The 15,315-nt window shown below is 43.6% G+C and overlaps 3 protein-coding genes across 3 annotated transcripts in view; all 3 read right to left on the reverse strand.

Annotated features, from left to right (window-relative positions):
* Positions 1-15,315, reverse strand: part of LOC126558632 (14-3-3 protein epsilon) — a 321,858-nt gene that overhangs the window by 184,419 nt on the left and 122,124 nt on the right. The window lies entirely within an intron of this gene.
* The window catches only part of LOC126558356 (opsin-1-like), a 306,086-nt gene that overhangs the window by 80,696 nt on the left and 210,075 nt on the right, over positions 1-15,315 (reverse strand). The window lies entirely within an intron of this gene.
* LOC126559790 (sodium-coupled monocarboxylate transporter 1) lies at positions 4,075-6,718 on the reverse strand. The gene is made up of 7 exons (XM_050215963.1): positions 6,434-6,718; positions 6,208-6,367; positions 6,074-6,139; positions 4,999-5,729; positions 4,759-4,933; positions 4,491-4,693; positions 4,075-4,428 (listed from the first exon to the last, which is right to left on the reverse strand). The coding sequence occupies exons 1-7, from the start codon at positions 6,649-6,651 to the stop codon at positions 4,194-4,196; spliced, it is 1,788 nt and encodes a 595-aa protein (XP_050071920.1). The 5' UTR covers positions 6,652-6,718; the 3' UTR covers positions 4,075-4,193.

A 15,315-nucleotide genomic window follows, 5' to 3' on the forward strand; every position in this document is an offset into this window, starting at 1 on the left:
GAAACTGACAGCTAAATTTAACATCATTCGCTGCAGTAACTGTGGTGGCGGTAACGTAAGATTGTTTCAACTTGTTTCGTACCTTTTTTTAGTTTTCCTTAAGCTAAGAACGTAGAAGAAAAGTTTGGCCATGTAATGTCAGAAATCGAACTGTCATAAATAATGCTACAAATTGCTGATCCCTCCTCCCCAGGACAGCATGAATATAGTTCGTGCCACAAGGGGCTTATGCTGGCATGTGATGAAGGCACCAAATTTCGTAGGATAATTAAATTAATTCGAAACAAGACGTTTGGTGTGGTTCGGGTCCGCAGTCCGCTGTGTAATCGGTCAGAGGAGAAAAAAAAAGTCTGTAAACAAAAAATCGTCGGTAGACAACTCGGCAGAACGGAAATTGCTTACGAAAGTATTCGCAAACCAGACGTGATAGTGTAGAAGAAAGGGCTTTCCTTCCGGTGTAGTTTTGTGTGGACATGCAAAGACGCGAAATGATTCGATGAAATGCGGCAGTCTGGTAATTGGAAATGTATTTGAGGTGGAGAAGTTTAGCTATGATTGCTTTCACTGCTCAATTATTCGTATGTTATTGAGAAGTTTTTGTTTTCGCTTACTAAAAACCTGCTGCAAGTCATGCAGTAAGAGTTAAAGAAGCGAGAACCGTGAATTTAATATCGAAAATTATGCTTACCTTGCTGGAAAATGGTTCGCAAGAAGGAAAAGCGAAGAGAAAAGAGGATTACACGACCTGACAATGCCAATCCTTTTGAGCCGATGACTGTTCACTATCAATCTGTGAAGAAACGTTTAAGGATTTTGGTATTTTTTCGGTTGACGTTTTTGCGTAAGACGCATATCGTCGAAGGATTTGTAAAAAAAACCGTCAGAATATCATTTACTGGCGTTTTGGTTTCATTTACCTACCAAACCACACAGTTACGCCTACGGGAGCGTTGTGCTGGTGCAGAGTAGATGCCTTCCTGCACACAGGCCGGTGACAGATTTCCGCGTGTTTGGATGTTTACTTTTTTCGTGTATTTCAATCACATCAAAAGCATAATCGGGGAAAATTCTTTTCAATTTTCTTTGTGACTTTTTTTTCTGTTGAGACCTGGTACACGAATCGCCCTCCGTCATCAGTTTTCCGTTGTATCGTGCGCGTTTCTTCTTGGCGTTGTGTCCCGGTAACTCAATCTTTTATCTCAAATCATCGTAGACTGTACTGCTATGCTGCTGGTGCTGGTGCTTCTGCGGCTTGCAATGGAGCTTGGAAAAGTACACTGCGTTTGATGGTGGTTGACATGATGCTCTCAACATGCCAGTGATGCGTGTGCTTCGCGCTGATATGTGTGTGAGTTTATGTTTTACGTGAGTAGAAAATAAAAGAAAATTCAATAGTGGATGGAGCAGTATGTTCTTTTGATCAAAATGCTGTTATGTATTTGAAATAAACACTTACACAAAGAATCATTGATGATGGCCTCGCAGGAAAGTATAATTAAATGACTTTAAGCGGCTTTTATTGTTGTAAAAAGAAAGGAACAAACTTTATTTTTTGCCGAGCAGCATCAGATTGTCGTATGTGTGTTGGAAGAGTTTTGAACACAGTTTTTTTTCTCTAATGCCAACACAATCGCCTTGTAAGTTGTAACAATTGCCGACTTTTTTTTGGGATGGTTTTTTCCTCAATCATGTGTGGTAGAGTTAGTGGTACTGTTTACCAAACCCTGAATAGGTTTTCTAGACCATCCAAAAGCATCCTCACGTCTACTAATGCGTTCGAGAAAACATCTTGTAAGTTTGGTGGCTTTATGGTTTTTATTGTCAAAGTTATCGTCCGATATCGTTCGCTTCGAAAGGTAGTGATTTCTTCTTCTGAACGTTGGAAAAGCGATTGGTAATGCTTTAGACGGTCGATGCTGTTTGAAAAGGGTCTTAATGGTTTTATTTGTGTGCAGAGCATCCCATGAGTGTGGGTCGGATGCGTACTGAAGATAGACAAAATTTTAGCAAGCATTCTAAAAAGCTTGTCGTATTTTCTCGTCGATACTTCTTACAAGGCATTTCGATCCTTGGAGATAATGTTTTTTCGGATGGCTTTCCTATTTTGAGAAAAATCGATCTGCAGCAGAATCTCTTTTTCGTTCAGAGGACCATTTCAACACAATTCAATATTTAATTATTTGTTAATAGATACAATATTTTTACCAATGAACGGCGCAAGAGTTCAAAGCAAAAGGGTTCACGAATAATAGATCGATATTTATGGGGAAAAGAAAATAAAGTGGACATAAGAAACCAAAACAAATAAAAAAAGGGAAGAAATTACGTCCACTTTCGCCTTTTGCGACACTTCGGGGAAAGACGATTCTGTATCAGTGAGATCTTGTACCATGATTTATGCTTTCCGGTGGTCGCTTAACCAAACCGCAAAACGAAAAAGATTTGCCTCCAATTTCACCCACGCCTGGTGCAGGAAAAGAATGCAGGGGGACGAGCAGGGAAGATATGGTGACGCGTGGGGGAAGAAGGCTAAAAAAACACATCTAATGATAACCGAGATATCATTACCGACCGTGCCTGGCCACGGGCGAAGGCGTAAAAGGGCATAAATTAATTAATGAAATTAACAATAAATCATAAAAATTTAATTTAAAAAATCCACAAATTTTCCATTTTTCTTCCTTTATCGGACTTCTGGCTTATTTGAAGTTTGTTTTTCCACATCCCGGGGTCCGCTATTTCAACCCCTTGTTTTTCCCTCCCATTCCACGCACCTTGGTTCAGTTCGGTTTTTGCGTTTTGTGTGCTTAAAATTTTGCACCGTGACGAAGGTTCCACAGTCGCGCAGAGAGTGGTTGGGTACCGGTGGGTGGATAAGCGGGTGCCACATTCGAAGTGGGGAGTGAAGTGAAAACAGTAACCCTTTCACTTGATCCCGGCCACCCATCCAACCGAGACGGGGCAAATTTTTCTAGTTGCTAGTTGCATGGTGGGATTCCTTTGACTCATTTAAAGTGGTCGGGTGCGGGAGGCCGTTCGTTGTGTGTGTGAGTGAGATTTTTTTCTTGATGTTCGTTGCTTCCCATTACTTAAACCATCATTCCTGCCTTACCAGAAACCGATTCCGATGGAAGGCGCTGATGGCGCAACAACACCGCTGGCGGCCTTCTCCTGGCGGATTTTTTTTTGTTGTTGCTCCGACCTCGGTTGGGCTCGAAGGAGTTGAGGAAGAAATATCAAATATTTACTTTTAATTCGGATCATTCTTTTTTGCCTTTCGCGACACGCAAACGGGGATGTTTTTTTTTTTGAGTACTATTTTCTCGTCCCAGGCTAACGTTCCCGTTAGAAGTTGTCAGATTTTCTTGATTTTCTGTGTGCGTTTCGTTGCAATGCGGTATAGGGCGGTTTCGGTTGCTTTTTTGCTTTTGGTTGTTTCGCTTCTACTTTTTGGCGTCAAATAAAAACGCGGGAAAGACAACGGGTTGAAAAAAAAATGTGTGCAAATGGTCGAAAGAAAGACGGGAAAATAAAGAAGTGTATGCAGAATTATACAGGAAGCAATTTTCCGCCGGTGGCATCGAGCAAAACGATTCAAGTACAGTCGGTGACGAGGTTGAGAGAATTTTTTTCCTTCGTCTTCTTATGTTCGGCGGTTCGGTGTTCAACCCTTTCCAATTTTGGGTCCAAACACCAAACCAAGGGAGCCATGGTAGTAAATCTTTCAATAATTTAGCCCATGTTTCTTTTTTGTTCTTATTTCCCCATGTTTTCTAAGGTTGTTGCTCGCCTCGCCTCGGTTATTGCTGTCACTTTCTGCCAAACTTTGGGCCAACAACCCACCGGTTCCCGTGCCCGAGACCGTCATCTGAGCCTTGTTGCGAAGGGACGTCAACCGCGCTTGGCCAGTTGTTTGGAGAGTGGATAAGAAATGAGAAACAACCCAAAAAAAAAAAAAACCAATGGCTGATATCTCGGGGGTATCTGGATTCGGTGCGATTTTTTTTGCGTGCTCGCTTACTTCTAGCCACAGCTTTTGCATTCTTTGTACCCTTCGTTTGGAAGTGAAAGAAAGAAAGAGTTGTTGTGTTTGGAAAGTTCTTTAATTTCAATTTTAAGCTAGAGTGAAAAGATGAAAAATTCATCGCCATTTGTCGGGTCGGACGTTTGGCATGGCAATCATGGTGAATCAATCATTGGATAATCTCTTTGATGCCACCGGTTGCCATTTCGAGCTGGGTGTGTGCTGCTATCCGGCGCCTTATCAGGATGCGTTGGATGAAGGGCGAGAAAAGGTTGGGATTCATCTCATCCGGTTTGTTTGGACCAACGATAAACGATACAATGACGGCGATGATGATCGTGATCAGTGCTCCCATGGTCGTGTACCACAGGTAGGATATGTGATAGAGTGCAAACTCAGGTTCACTGTAAGATTGTGAGAATCTTGTTTTAAATACTCTCTAGAGGGATCTTGGACTGTTACTTACGCTGGAGTTAAAACGGTTGGTAGGCTTGTGGTATTAATAGCAAGCATGCTCATTGGTTCTGTTGCAATAAAATGATAACTGCAACCTCGGGTGTCGACGGGCTTTAGCTCGAATGCAAGTTCTCCAGTGGCAATGGCAAGCTGAGCTTTGAGGCAAACCCAAATCATTATGGCAAGTCCTACCGATCCTCCTACTATAGCTCCCTGTTAATAGACATTGGATTGATAAGTATTTTGTGGCCTGTTTTGCACAATAATGATTCACTTACCGTTCCATTAGCCCACGGAATCAGCACGCCTAGTGTGAATATTCCTAATAGTGGACCATTGCTTACACTACCAAGGCTCATGGAGAGTTGAAGAACAGAGCCAAGCTTCTCCACTACCAGTACCAAGGCGACACAGATTGCACCAAAAACGGCTACTACAGCTCGCATGATAATGCTGAGGAAGAAAGGTTGAAAGTAAATACGTGCACTTCGAAGGCAAACAAGTGGATGGCAACTTACGAAGTTTGTTTCTCGGAAAGAGGACGGTTTGAGAAAGGTTTAAAGAAATCCTCCAGTACCACAGCGGACATGGAGTTTAAGCCTGTGGAAAGTGAGCTCAAGGCGGCGGAAAACACTCCAGCGACAAACAGCCCAGGAAGTCCTGGGAAGTCTCCTAACGTGTCCATTACTAACAGTGGCAGTAGCTGATCCTTTGCATTGGCAAGTTTGGTAGTGAGAGGATCACAGTCGTAGTATTTGGCGTAGATAAGCAATCCACTGTAGCAGCACAGTGCCAACAGTACCAACGTGCCGAAGATAAATGTCCACAGTGCTTTCTTGGCAGCAGCCAATGTTGGTAGGGAAAGATATCGCTGTATCATGTTCTGACTGACGGCATTTGTTTTGAGCCAGTATATGACACCGCCAATCACGCAGGAATAGATGTTGTGCCGTGTGGTCATGTCAAAGCGAAAATCGGGACCCTCGATCCGTCCACTAGCCCTCGCGCGATCCATCACCACCGATAGGCCTCCAACGTCCAGTGTTCCCTTGACAATAATGAGAACCATTGCGCCGAACATGAGCACCGTCTGGATGACATCGGTCCACACGACGGCTTTCAGGCCTCCGACACAGGTGTAGAAGATACAGATGACACACACGATGGGTGTGATGAGATGTACATTAATGCCCGTTACCTGGTTAAAAGCGAGCGCTGGAACGTAGATCACTATTGGAAGCCACGCCATCTAGCGGGAAAAAGCAAAATCGCAAACATCATTTATGGCTGCCGACACGAAGGCAACATGCAATCTCGGTAAAACGATCAACTCGTTGTTTGGCGATACGATCCGTTTAAGCCATTCGTGCACGACCGTTTGTTGTTGACGTTTGGTAGGTAAAAGAACTCTGACCGAGTCTGTCCACCTCTCTGGCTCAATTGAGGTAAATTAAAAGATTGCCCTCATCCGACCACAACACTCGTGCAGTTCGTCTATTATTGTTTTGTGTTGTGGTTTAGCGTCGATTTATGGCTGACCTTGCGAACACAATCTACGAATGCGTGAAGAACAGCTGTATGAACTGTACTTACCGTTGCCAAGGTAAAAAGAATTGACCCGAAGAGACGCATTCGTCGATCGAACCGGGTTTGAAGGTACTAGAAGATAGAAAGGACATTATTGCAGAGGAGTTTGAACAGACTTTAAAGCCACACTTGTAACTCACTTGATAGGTAGACGTAAGCTTGAGGTTGTGGAAAACAGGCAGATAGAAGTACATCATGATGAATCCCATCGTAATCACTCCACCAACGATGTACATGTACTGCACGCCATACAAATAAATCTCGGTCGGCGTGCCGAGCAGTGATATGCCGGAGATGAAACTAGAATGGTACGACAAGCTCATGAGTGTATTCATCTTTTCCAGTTGTCAAAGAATTTCGTCATACCTCGCAATCAATGACAATGAAACAGGAATAATTTTCATCTGCCGATTTCCCACCAGATAGTCAGCTTCAGCTTCACCTTTTTTCGCTTTCTTCTTAAGAAATCCGAAATATATTCCAATCATGGCACAACTCATCAGCATCAGCACAAACACCACGTAATCGTACAGGCCAAACTTCTGGAGCGAAACCTTAACGTCATCAACACTAAGTCCGGCCATTTTGGGTGATGTTTTGTGTTGATTTTTGTGCGGTTTAACGCTAGCCTTAAAGCTCCCCTGTTCTAACACTATTCGCTACCCGTGGCTGAGGATTCTACACTACACAGTCTTGATGATCGCTCATGGTGTGTGAGATGTGATTCACGTGCTGCAGAGGAGCAGTGGACCAGAGGGTAGCGCGAGATGTTTGCAACACTGGTACCTCTCCACGATGCACACGCCAGAGTTGATCAAAGACACGATGTGGACGTTACGATCTTAGCCGCTCGACTAACCAGTACAGATCAACGATAATCCTAAATAAGTGGTGGAAGATCTGGCCTGCGCCAAGAATAGTTGGTCAAATTATGGCTCGTTAAGGGCTATTTGTGGAATTTGCTCGAGCACATATTCGGAGGAGGGAAATATTGATCGTGAGTCAGTTCGAGTGTGACGCGCGCCAATTTCGAAACCAATTCGCTTCATGTCACCGGTTACGGTTAGGGGGTCGATTATTCAATTTCAACGATTAGATTCGCACAAACGACCGATCATGAGGTTACATGTGCATTGCTGCCTTTCTACGTTGCTGCACAGGATCGTCCTGTCGTTAATCGGTGGCATGTTGGTGTAAAGTATGATTAGAAAAGTTGACCGAGGTTAAAATGTGTGATGCTTCTCCTTCGCAATTAGTGCTTGGGAAGTGTGTTTCCAGGAGGCGTGGTTGAAAAATGGGTTTCCCGTACCCGTAGAACAGGACAGCTAGCGTGAGCTTTTGACGAGCAAGAACAGATTTGTGCGAAAGGATTTTTACTCGTCGCGGGCTCGGGGAGCAAGCGACTTTCCCCTTTTTGGTATGGTAGCGTTGGAAGGATAAAGATTGACCCAGAAGAAATGAGCATGAACAAGAGCATGGAAGTGAGCAGTGCGCGAGAGAGAGTGCTAATTTAATAAGATGCAAAAACCACCGTTTATTAGCCGATGGAAGGGTGTTCGGGCTTCGGTGGTGTGTTTTGGGAGGCCGCATATCGTCACCCCGCGCGGTCTTGCACAATTTGCTCTTGACGGAACCGTGAGAAAACGAGCCGACCTGCGATGAGATGGATTGGATGAGACACACGCATACACACCGTCGGGCTGATGAGAGATGCTCTGCAACCGGCTTTTAATTAGATGAGAGCATGAGCGAGTGGAAAGAGCCAATGAATGGTGAGCATAGCTTCTTAAGATGAATAATGAGAAAATTCACCAACAAATTACACACAAACTCGACAGGTGGCTGTATAAAGGGGTCCCGGTAATTCTTGTTGTTTGGAAACTTTCAATCGATGATCAAATATGGTAAAAAATCCACAAAAAACACCTAGCGTAAATTCATAGAGTATTAAGTGAATGATAAAAACACAAGCGATTGTTCCGGCGTGAACTACCAGGCGTCCGCTTCGTTTCCATCTTTACTTCCCGTTACGGTTGATTGTTTATTTTAGTAATGAACTGGGTGGGAGAACGTTCAAATATATCAATACCTGCTAGTCATCCAGCGTCATAATGCTATGAACGAATAAAAAACGTCTAGTCACTCGTTCGATTGAAGGGTTAACGAAGAAAAAAGTTCTGAGCGACCGATACGGGGCATGTTATTGTTGTGGAATGGTGTGGTTCGATAGTAAAGGTTCAAGCGAAGGAATTGCAAAGGGTTAAATGGAAATGTCTTGATTGTTTTGATAAGAAATAACCAAAAAATGTTTATCATGCGACAGGCGATCTGTTAATAACTTTGGTGGGCAGTTTATTATTATTGTTGCGAGTTGTTTTTTGTCCTTTGACCGGATGATTGATTTGTCAGTAGACTTGATACACAATAAAAAAAATGTTGGTTGAAAGGATGCAGGATTAAATTCGAAACTATTCCGTGTGAGCCACGACCGACTGCACGACCGAGCATTGGCCTAGGAAAACATCGGAGATTACGTGTTTCCGAACCGCAACTAGCCTCAAGCCATGTGGTAGATAGCCATGGCATTGGACGTGGAACTTCACAGGTCGGTTTGCAACGGTTTGGAGAAGGCTATTAAAATCAATTACACCGTAGTGTCGTGTACACACCCAACCTTCTAAATTTATCGCACCAGGAAGTTTCCCATTCATGTAAGCATCGGAAGTGGGTAACACATGGAATCCTGTGGTAGCTACACCGAAGAAAGCAAACACTCTCCGAACGGCTAGTAGGAGGTGTACGTGAGTCAGTCTAATCGTAGCAGGTGACATGTCCATTTAACCATCCAGCCAGCATCCCACGAACAGACCACGAACTGGCCGGTGCCAATCTATTACCAAACGCCAAACGCCGGGAGGTTATTTGGGGCTGTTAATTGATTTGTATTTACATTAAATACATGCCGCAAGGTGCCAATCTATTATGGTCATGTAGGGTAGTTCGTTCGCGCTGCGTCCCGTTGACAGTGTGTATGTTCGGTAAGCGAGTATCAAACTGATTTGGTTTAGCAACAGTAACACTGTCTTGATGGTGTTGGCATGATATGGTTTCCTCCAAAACCTGGGTAAATTCACCGCAATTGCAATTTTCCTATTAATTGAACAATATTGACCATGTTTCAATGAAAACATTGCGTTCAATATTCGAACAGTTCGTAGCATGAGAGCAAGGGGTTTTTAAAAAATCATTCTACGTCCAGTACAGTTGTCTGGAATACTGTAAAATTGTTATGCATGTTGGTTACGTTTTGAGAAAGGGTAAGATTTGTTTTTTATTAGTCTACTCTTCAACAATAGCCCATAGGGGTAGCAACCGTTATTACGTTACTGGTCGTACGTTTAACGGTCTGCCCGGTAAAGACGTAATGAAATTTACAGGAATCAGCGACACTTGCACAATGGAACTTGCGTGTTTTTTTGTTGTAAGACTTCAGTCTGGAGAAAAGAATGGAGAAAAAAAATACACAAGTGTTAAAAGTGGAATGAAACGCTTCAAACAAGATTGTCCTTTGCTCTCTGTTCAGTTTTCTGAGGGCGTGCAACAGCGCAATGTGAGCAAATCATTCAAAAACCTCCTGGTCCCATTCCTAGGACTCTTGGATTGCTTACAAAGCGAGCAGAAGAAAAAAAAAAGATTGAGAGGTGTTTGTCTTACAGAAAACGATGACTTATAAGAAGCCGTTTTGTTTAGTGAACAACGAAAGAATCCAGAAACGAGAATCAAAGCAAAACAAAACACTCTAACATAAAAAAGTATGCGTAAAAAAGGCGTTTGAGAGCAATAAAAAAGGAAAACGCCTTTTCTTGTGCTCATTAGGAGAAGTGAAGTGGAAGTGTGGCAGGGGAAAGAGCGGTTCGTATTTCAATTAAAAAATAGAAGATATTTACTCATTTGCAATCGGCCAGCCTGAAGGTGCCCTACTATGCCGGCCCGTCAGTTGTTGGGATGGATTGTTTTCTCGTACCACTTTCCTTCTCTCTCGCTTTGTGAGACACTTTCGGAAGGGTAAGCAATTTTTTTGTTCGCTTGTCCTATTGCCCCCAAGTACCCTCACAATCGGACTGATTCGTGTCTTATCACAACGGGCTACCACAAAAAAAAGAAGACTACTCGGGACGTAATGGTTAGATGCAATCTGTCTAATTTTCTTTGAATTTATTTCCGTTACTTTGGAATCCGAGGTTCGGTTTTTGTGGGGAGCGGGTTTTTTGTTGTTGATGACCGATTCTTTGAATTTTATTTTGCCCGTTTGGTCGCGGATGGATACCTTCCATTCTTGTGGGTCGGTTTTGTGACAAAATATTGGCCAAAAGGGGTTGACTTAATTAACGATGGTTTCTGTTGATTTAGGGTGTACGCTGTTATGAAGATTTTTGCTTTGTCTTAGCATTTCTTGCCCTGTTGTCGCCCATGTTGTTGATCCAGTTCATCTTGATATAGACGAGCTCTTTGGATTATTGGCAGATCCGTTTTTTTGTATTTCATTCGTATGAAGAGATTTTTATTTATAAACGAGAGTTATATGATCTGTAAACGCTACTGAAGGCTTCAATGTAATATTCAAAGCAACGAGCTCTTATACTGATCCCATTGAATGTAATCCTCGTTGTGCGTTCAATCAATCACGAAGCTACCAAACGCTAAGCCAATATTACATTGCCACAGGCGATTATTGTGCACCGTGTAGCATGGGATGTGAACGGGCGCATGGAGTAGATGTCCAACATCCGGTCCATAATAAACGGTGATTCTTTATTCATAAATCTGGCCACCGTCAACCGTGCCGGGAGTTTCGGAAAAAGCACTGGTTGTTGAAGTCCTGGTGAAAGGAGATAAAATCACTCATTAAAGCGAATGAGATTCTAATGGACTCGATACGGAGCTCAGAGAAGCTCGATGCCGAGATTTTCCTTCACTTGTTGTGGCGGGGTTGTGATAAGCCCCGAGAAAAACCCTTGATGACCGCCGCCGAAAAGAAGCGTAAGTTTGTTTCATGTTTTTCCTCCTTATTACTATCGTATTAATGAATAATATTTATGATCCACAATAAATCACAGCGGATTACCGTATGATGCTTTGATCTGTCCCGAAAAAAAAAGAAAAGCAGAAGACAAGCAGCGACGTTTTTCGTGTAACGTTGGTCGCTTTTCTTTTTTCCATGCTGCTGTTGTTGACGGAAACGATAAGTAGCGGCGATGGCGGCGGTCACCAGCTTTCAATGGACGCTCAGTCTGCGGCTTTTTCTACTTTTCCTGGTGGTGGGTGCATTATTATCCTTGGTCAATTCCTTTTTCCTTCGCACGAACACCTCGCCACTGTTGGAGTGAATGGAGTGATTGTGCTGGAAGCACAAGTCTTGGACAAATACAGATTTTCTTAGATTTATAAATCCCCTTTTCGGAAGGATCCGTTCGGATTCGGTCTTTGCAGAAATATGCAGTACCTTACTATGTTTAATTTCGTTTGTTTGGGTTTTCTTCCATAAACGTCGCAATGTTTTCTTCTCTACCAACGTAAATAAAGTACGTCAGCTGTCCAGTTGTTCACATTATTCAATTTTGGCAAGACATAAAGCCTGTTGGAAGTACATTATCGATGGCTTATGACAGTTGGAATGTGTCCTTTAGTGTCCTCGGGTTCGGGATCGCCGGGAAGTGCCGGGGAGAAGAATCTGTGTCATACCTTTTTATGTTAAAATTCATCCCAAAGATACAAATGTGATTTGGTAGACTTTCTATCACAAACTTCACAATTAAAAGTATTAGCTGGTTTCTAGCCAGGATATATAGAAATTTATAGGGTTAACTATATTTCCATCAAAACATCTTTAAGAGTCGAACATGCTTAAGCATACAATTCTCAACAGAGGCGATAACTGAAAATCACTCACATCATTAAACATTTAGCTATCGATATGGGCATAAAAAGGATGTTCCCAGTTAAGCTATCATAATGGGTGGAATCAGTTGCCAACAAACAAGACATGACAATGGTAGAAAATGACCACTTTGTTATTCTCGGTTCGATATGAGGAGCCTTTAATGTTGCGTATCAGTTCCACCCCTTCGTAGTAACAGAAAAAAAGGAAAAGGAAGGGTTCGGACCATTCGGAAAACTCGGGCGCATTTTCATCCACCATCAAGCATGGGTCGAAAGGGATGTAGTGCTTGGTAGTAGGAGTGGATCGGTTAGAGCCGGTATAGGTAACAACTACACATGTTCTATCGCTTTTCGATGGGTTCGGTCTAGTGTCTGTCTCTGGATTTGTTCTGTTTCGTGGTTCTGTTTATGCTCACTTGATTGCTTCGTCCGATCCGTCCCTGGGCATATCAATTTCAAATTTCAGTTGCTCCCTTCCGTGGGATGTGCTCAGAACCGGGGGACATATTGAACAGTCCGACCAAACGATAGTCGAACCAAAGCTAGAAGGGTTGTCCGATTCTTCCCTATTCTGCCGGAGAATCGACAAAAGGACATCGTGGCTGGAGAGTGCAAGGACTTTGAATGGTGAATCAGTCTCAATCGTTTCTTTGAATGGAGGAAATGAAATCAACCGTTTATGATTATGATGTTACCACTCGAATGCGTGGGGTGTGTCAATTTCGCATTGTGCCTCTGGCGAGAACGAAACATGCTCGTCAATCGGGCGTTCGAATCGAAGTGTGGAAGAGCCTTTGAATGGTCATTACTCTGGGCTATTCCGGTACGATGTCCGGTCGTAAAGGAAGTGCAATGTGCAGTCTGCAAAATGCTAGTGTGAGTTCTACTGTTGAAGTATGATGCAACTTTACGTCACATAGAAGACTGTCCAATGGTTGGAAGAATGGAGAAGCTGCAGCGATGAGATTGCATTTCAATAACAAAAGGAACTGCTCATGCACAGCCTCGAATCACTACGTTCGTTAGTCTCTTGGGATAGATATCTGAAGTCTATGAAGGTGTTAGTATATCAATATCAAATGACGATATGCTCCGAAGCCATCTAATCCTGCAGGAAGAACGGCAACGGATCAAACACTGTGAGCACAAGTTGTGTTGGGTTTGATGTTTGCAATCAGGTGTGATAAATCACTCATAAAGAATTGCTCGTTTAAGTTGCATGAAAAAGGGAGCAGTATAATCAGTAAATTGCAGTACATTGTTGAATATTGATTGTGTTCCATTTCGATGGAACGAGCGAGATGCGCGGTCTAAGGAACGGGCGAGAATGGCGGGCTGAGGAAGGAGAGAGAGGTGCGGGGTGAGGAGCGAACGGAAGGCTGTCCGAGTGGCATCTGTTTTGGCGACAATTGTCTGGAACGGCGGCACCCGCAATTGTTGTTCGATCTCATCGACACCGGCCAGAATTCCGCGAAACCCACCGTAGAATGCAAGCGGGCGGCTTGTGTGGTCGGACGGACCAGAGAAGCGAGGCAAGCGAGTTGCGGCTGTTCGCCGGACCACGTTAAGGGGGAACAGAGAGGGAATGAAGAGATAAGGAGAGAGTGAGAGAAGAGAGGGAATTATGAAATTTATTTGTGACCGAGTGGAGTGGGTCAGTCTGATGAAAACCGCGAATGAGTTAAGTCGCAACCAATAAAGTTGTGCGTACAGGATTACCGTGTTCAGTACATTGCGTTAGGTTATCCGCTGAGATATCACATTGGTCCTTCGAACTTCGGATATTGACCCTTTGTGCTTTGGATATCGGTAAAAATCGCATCATCATGACTCGAACGCCTCGGACGTCTCGCACTCCAACCGTAAAGCCGGCGCCACAACCCGGTTGGGTGGATGTAATTGTTGCTGTAAGGCCGCATGTGCACATGCGTGACCTTGCGTATGGCGAATTGATTCGCATAAGGGACAACATTGTGCAGGCGAAGGAAGAGGGAAAGGCGCTGACCGCGGTACAGTGCAAAGTGTTCGGGAAGAAGGCAGATAGTGCTTTAGAAGAACACAACAAACATTATGGTGAGATCATAAAACATGACGAAAGTGAAGTGCATGACGACAAGTTTAAGGAGACAGTGAAATTGCATGAGGAGGTGATGATGGAAATAGAAAGTGCATCTGAAGCCCTTGCGGCACAGTCCATTTCACCAAAAGCATTGATACCTGCTCCTAGCGTTTCGTCAGTGATTGTGAATGCTCCGCTTCCTCGGCCAATACCTTCGTTCAGTGGCAAGTATGAGGAGTGGGCGCGGTTTAAAACAATATTCAAAGATATTGTTGACAAAAGTAGTGAAGATTCGCGTATCAAGTTGTATCATCTTGAAAAGGCCTTGAGTGGTGAGGCTGCCAAGGTAATAGATGAGAAAACAATAAACGACGGTAATTATGAACGTGCGTGGCAACTGTTATCCGAACGTTATGATAACAAACGGCGTATGGTAGACTTACATATTAGTGGACTTTTGAATTTGAAAAAAGTGAATGAGGAAAGTTATGTAGGTTTGCGCGGTTTGGTTGAATCGGTTGAAAGTCACGTGGAAAATCTAAAGTATTTAGGTGAAAACTTTACCGGTCTGTCGTGTGCGATGGTGATACATTTGATAGCGAATGCGTTAGATATTGAAACAAAGAAACTATGGGAAGCGAGTGTCCCTAGAAACGAACTTCCTTGTTATGAAAAAACCTTGTGCTTCCTAAAAGAAAGAGTGTCGGTTCTAGAAAGGTGCCAAGGAAATGTTGCAGCAGGGCAAAGGGGACGTTTTGTTTCGAAAGGGCCCAGCTCAAGTGGTGTTACGCCTATGAGATCGAATGCAGCTACAACCGTGTGCAGTGTAGTTGTGTGTGAATTGTGTAAGGGTGCCCATGAAACGTTCAAGTGCTCTGAGCTGATGCGACTGCATGGAAAGGATCGGGAAAGTTTTATTAGATCGAAGCGTCTTTGCTTAATTTGCCTAAAACCGGGACATTGGCGAAATCGTTGCAAATCGCATTTGAAATGTAACAGGTGCCACAGACCACACAACACGGTATTGCATTGGGACAACGGTCCAGAACCGGTTTCAAGGGAACCCGAACAAGTGAGCGCGAGCCAGCATGTGAACAATACCGATGCGGCGGGAAGTATTGTTCTCTTGCAAACCGTCTTGCTTTACGCGGAATTACCAAACAAAGAGGTGTTGTTGTGTCGTGCGATGTTGGACAGTGGATCGCAAATCAGTTGTGTGACTGAAGCGCTTGCAACGAAATTAGGCGTA

This window comes from Anopheles maculipalpis, chromosome 2RL (assembly GCF_943734695.1).
Source record: "Anopheles maculipalpis chromosome 2RL, idAnoMacuDA_375_x, whole genome shotgun sequence".
NCBI classification, from domain to species: Eukaryota; Metazoa; Arthropoda; class Insecta; order Diptera; family Culicidae; genus Anopheles; species Anopheles maculipalpis.

What these genes read in the sequence shown, in the direction of transcription:
- LOC126559790 (XM_050215963.1), bottom strand. Translation starts at nt 6,651, where the DNA reads ATGGCCGGACTTAGTGTTGATGACGTTAAGGTTTCGCTCCAGAAGTTT. An exon ending in TCATTGTCATTGATTGCGAG is followed by an intron (nt 6,368 to 6,433) that starts GTATGACGAAAT and finishes GTACCATTCTAG; the next exon opens with TTTCATCTCCGGCATATCAC. An exon ending in CCAACCGTTTTAACTCCAGC is followed by an intron (nt 4,429 to 4,490) that starts GTAAGTAACAGT and finishes ACAATCTTACAG; the next exon opens with TGAACCTGAGTTTGCACTCT.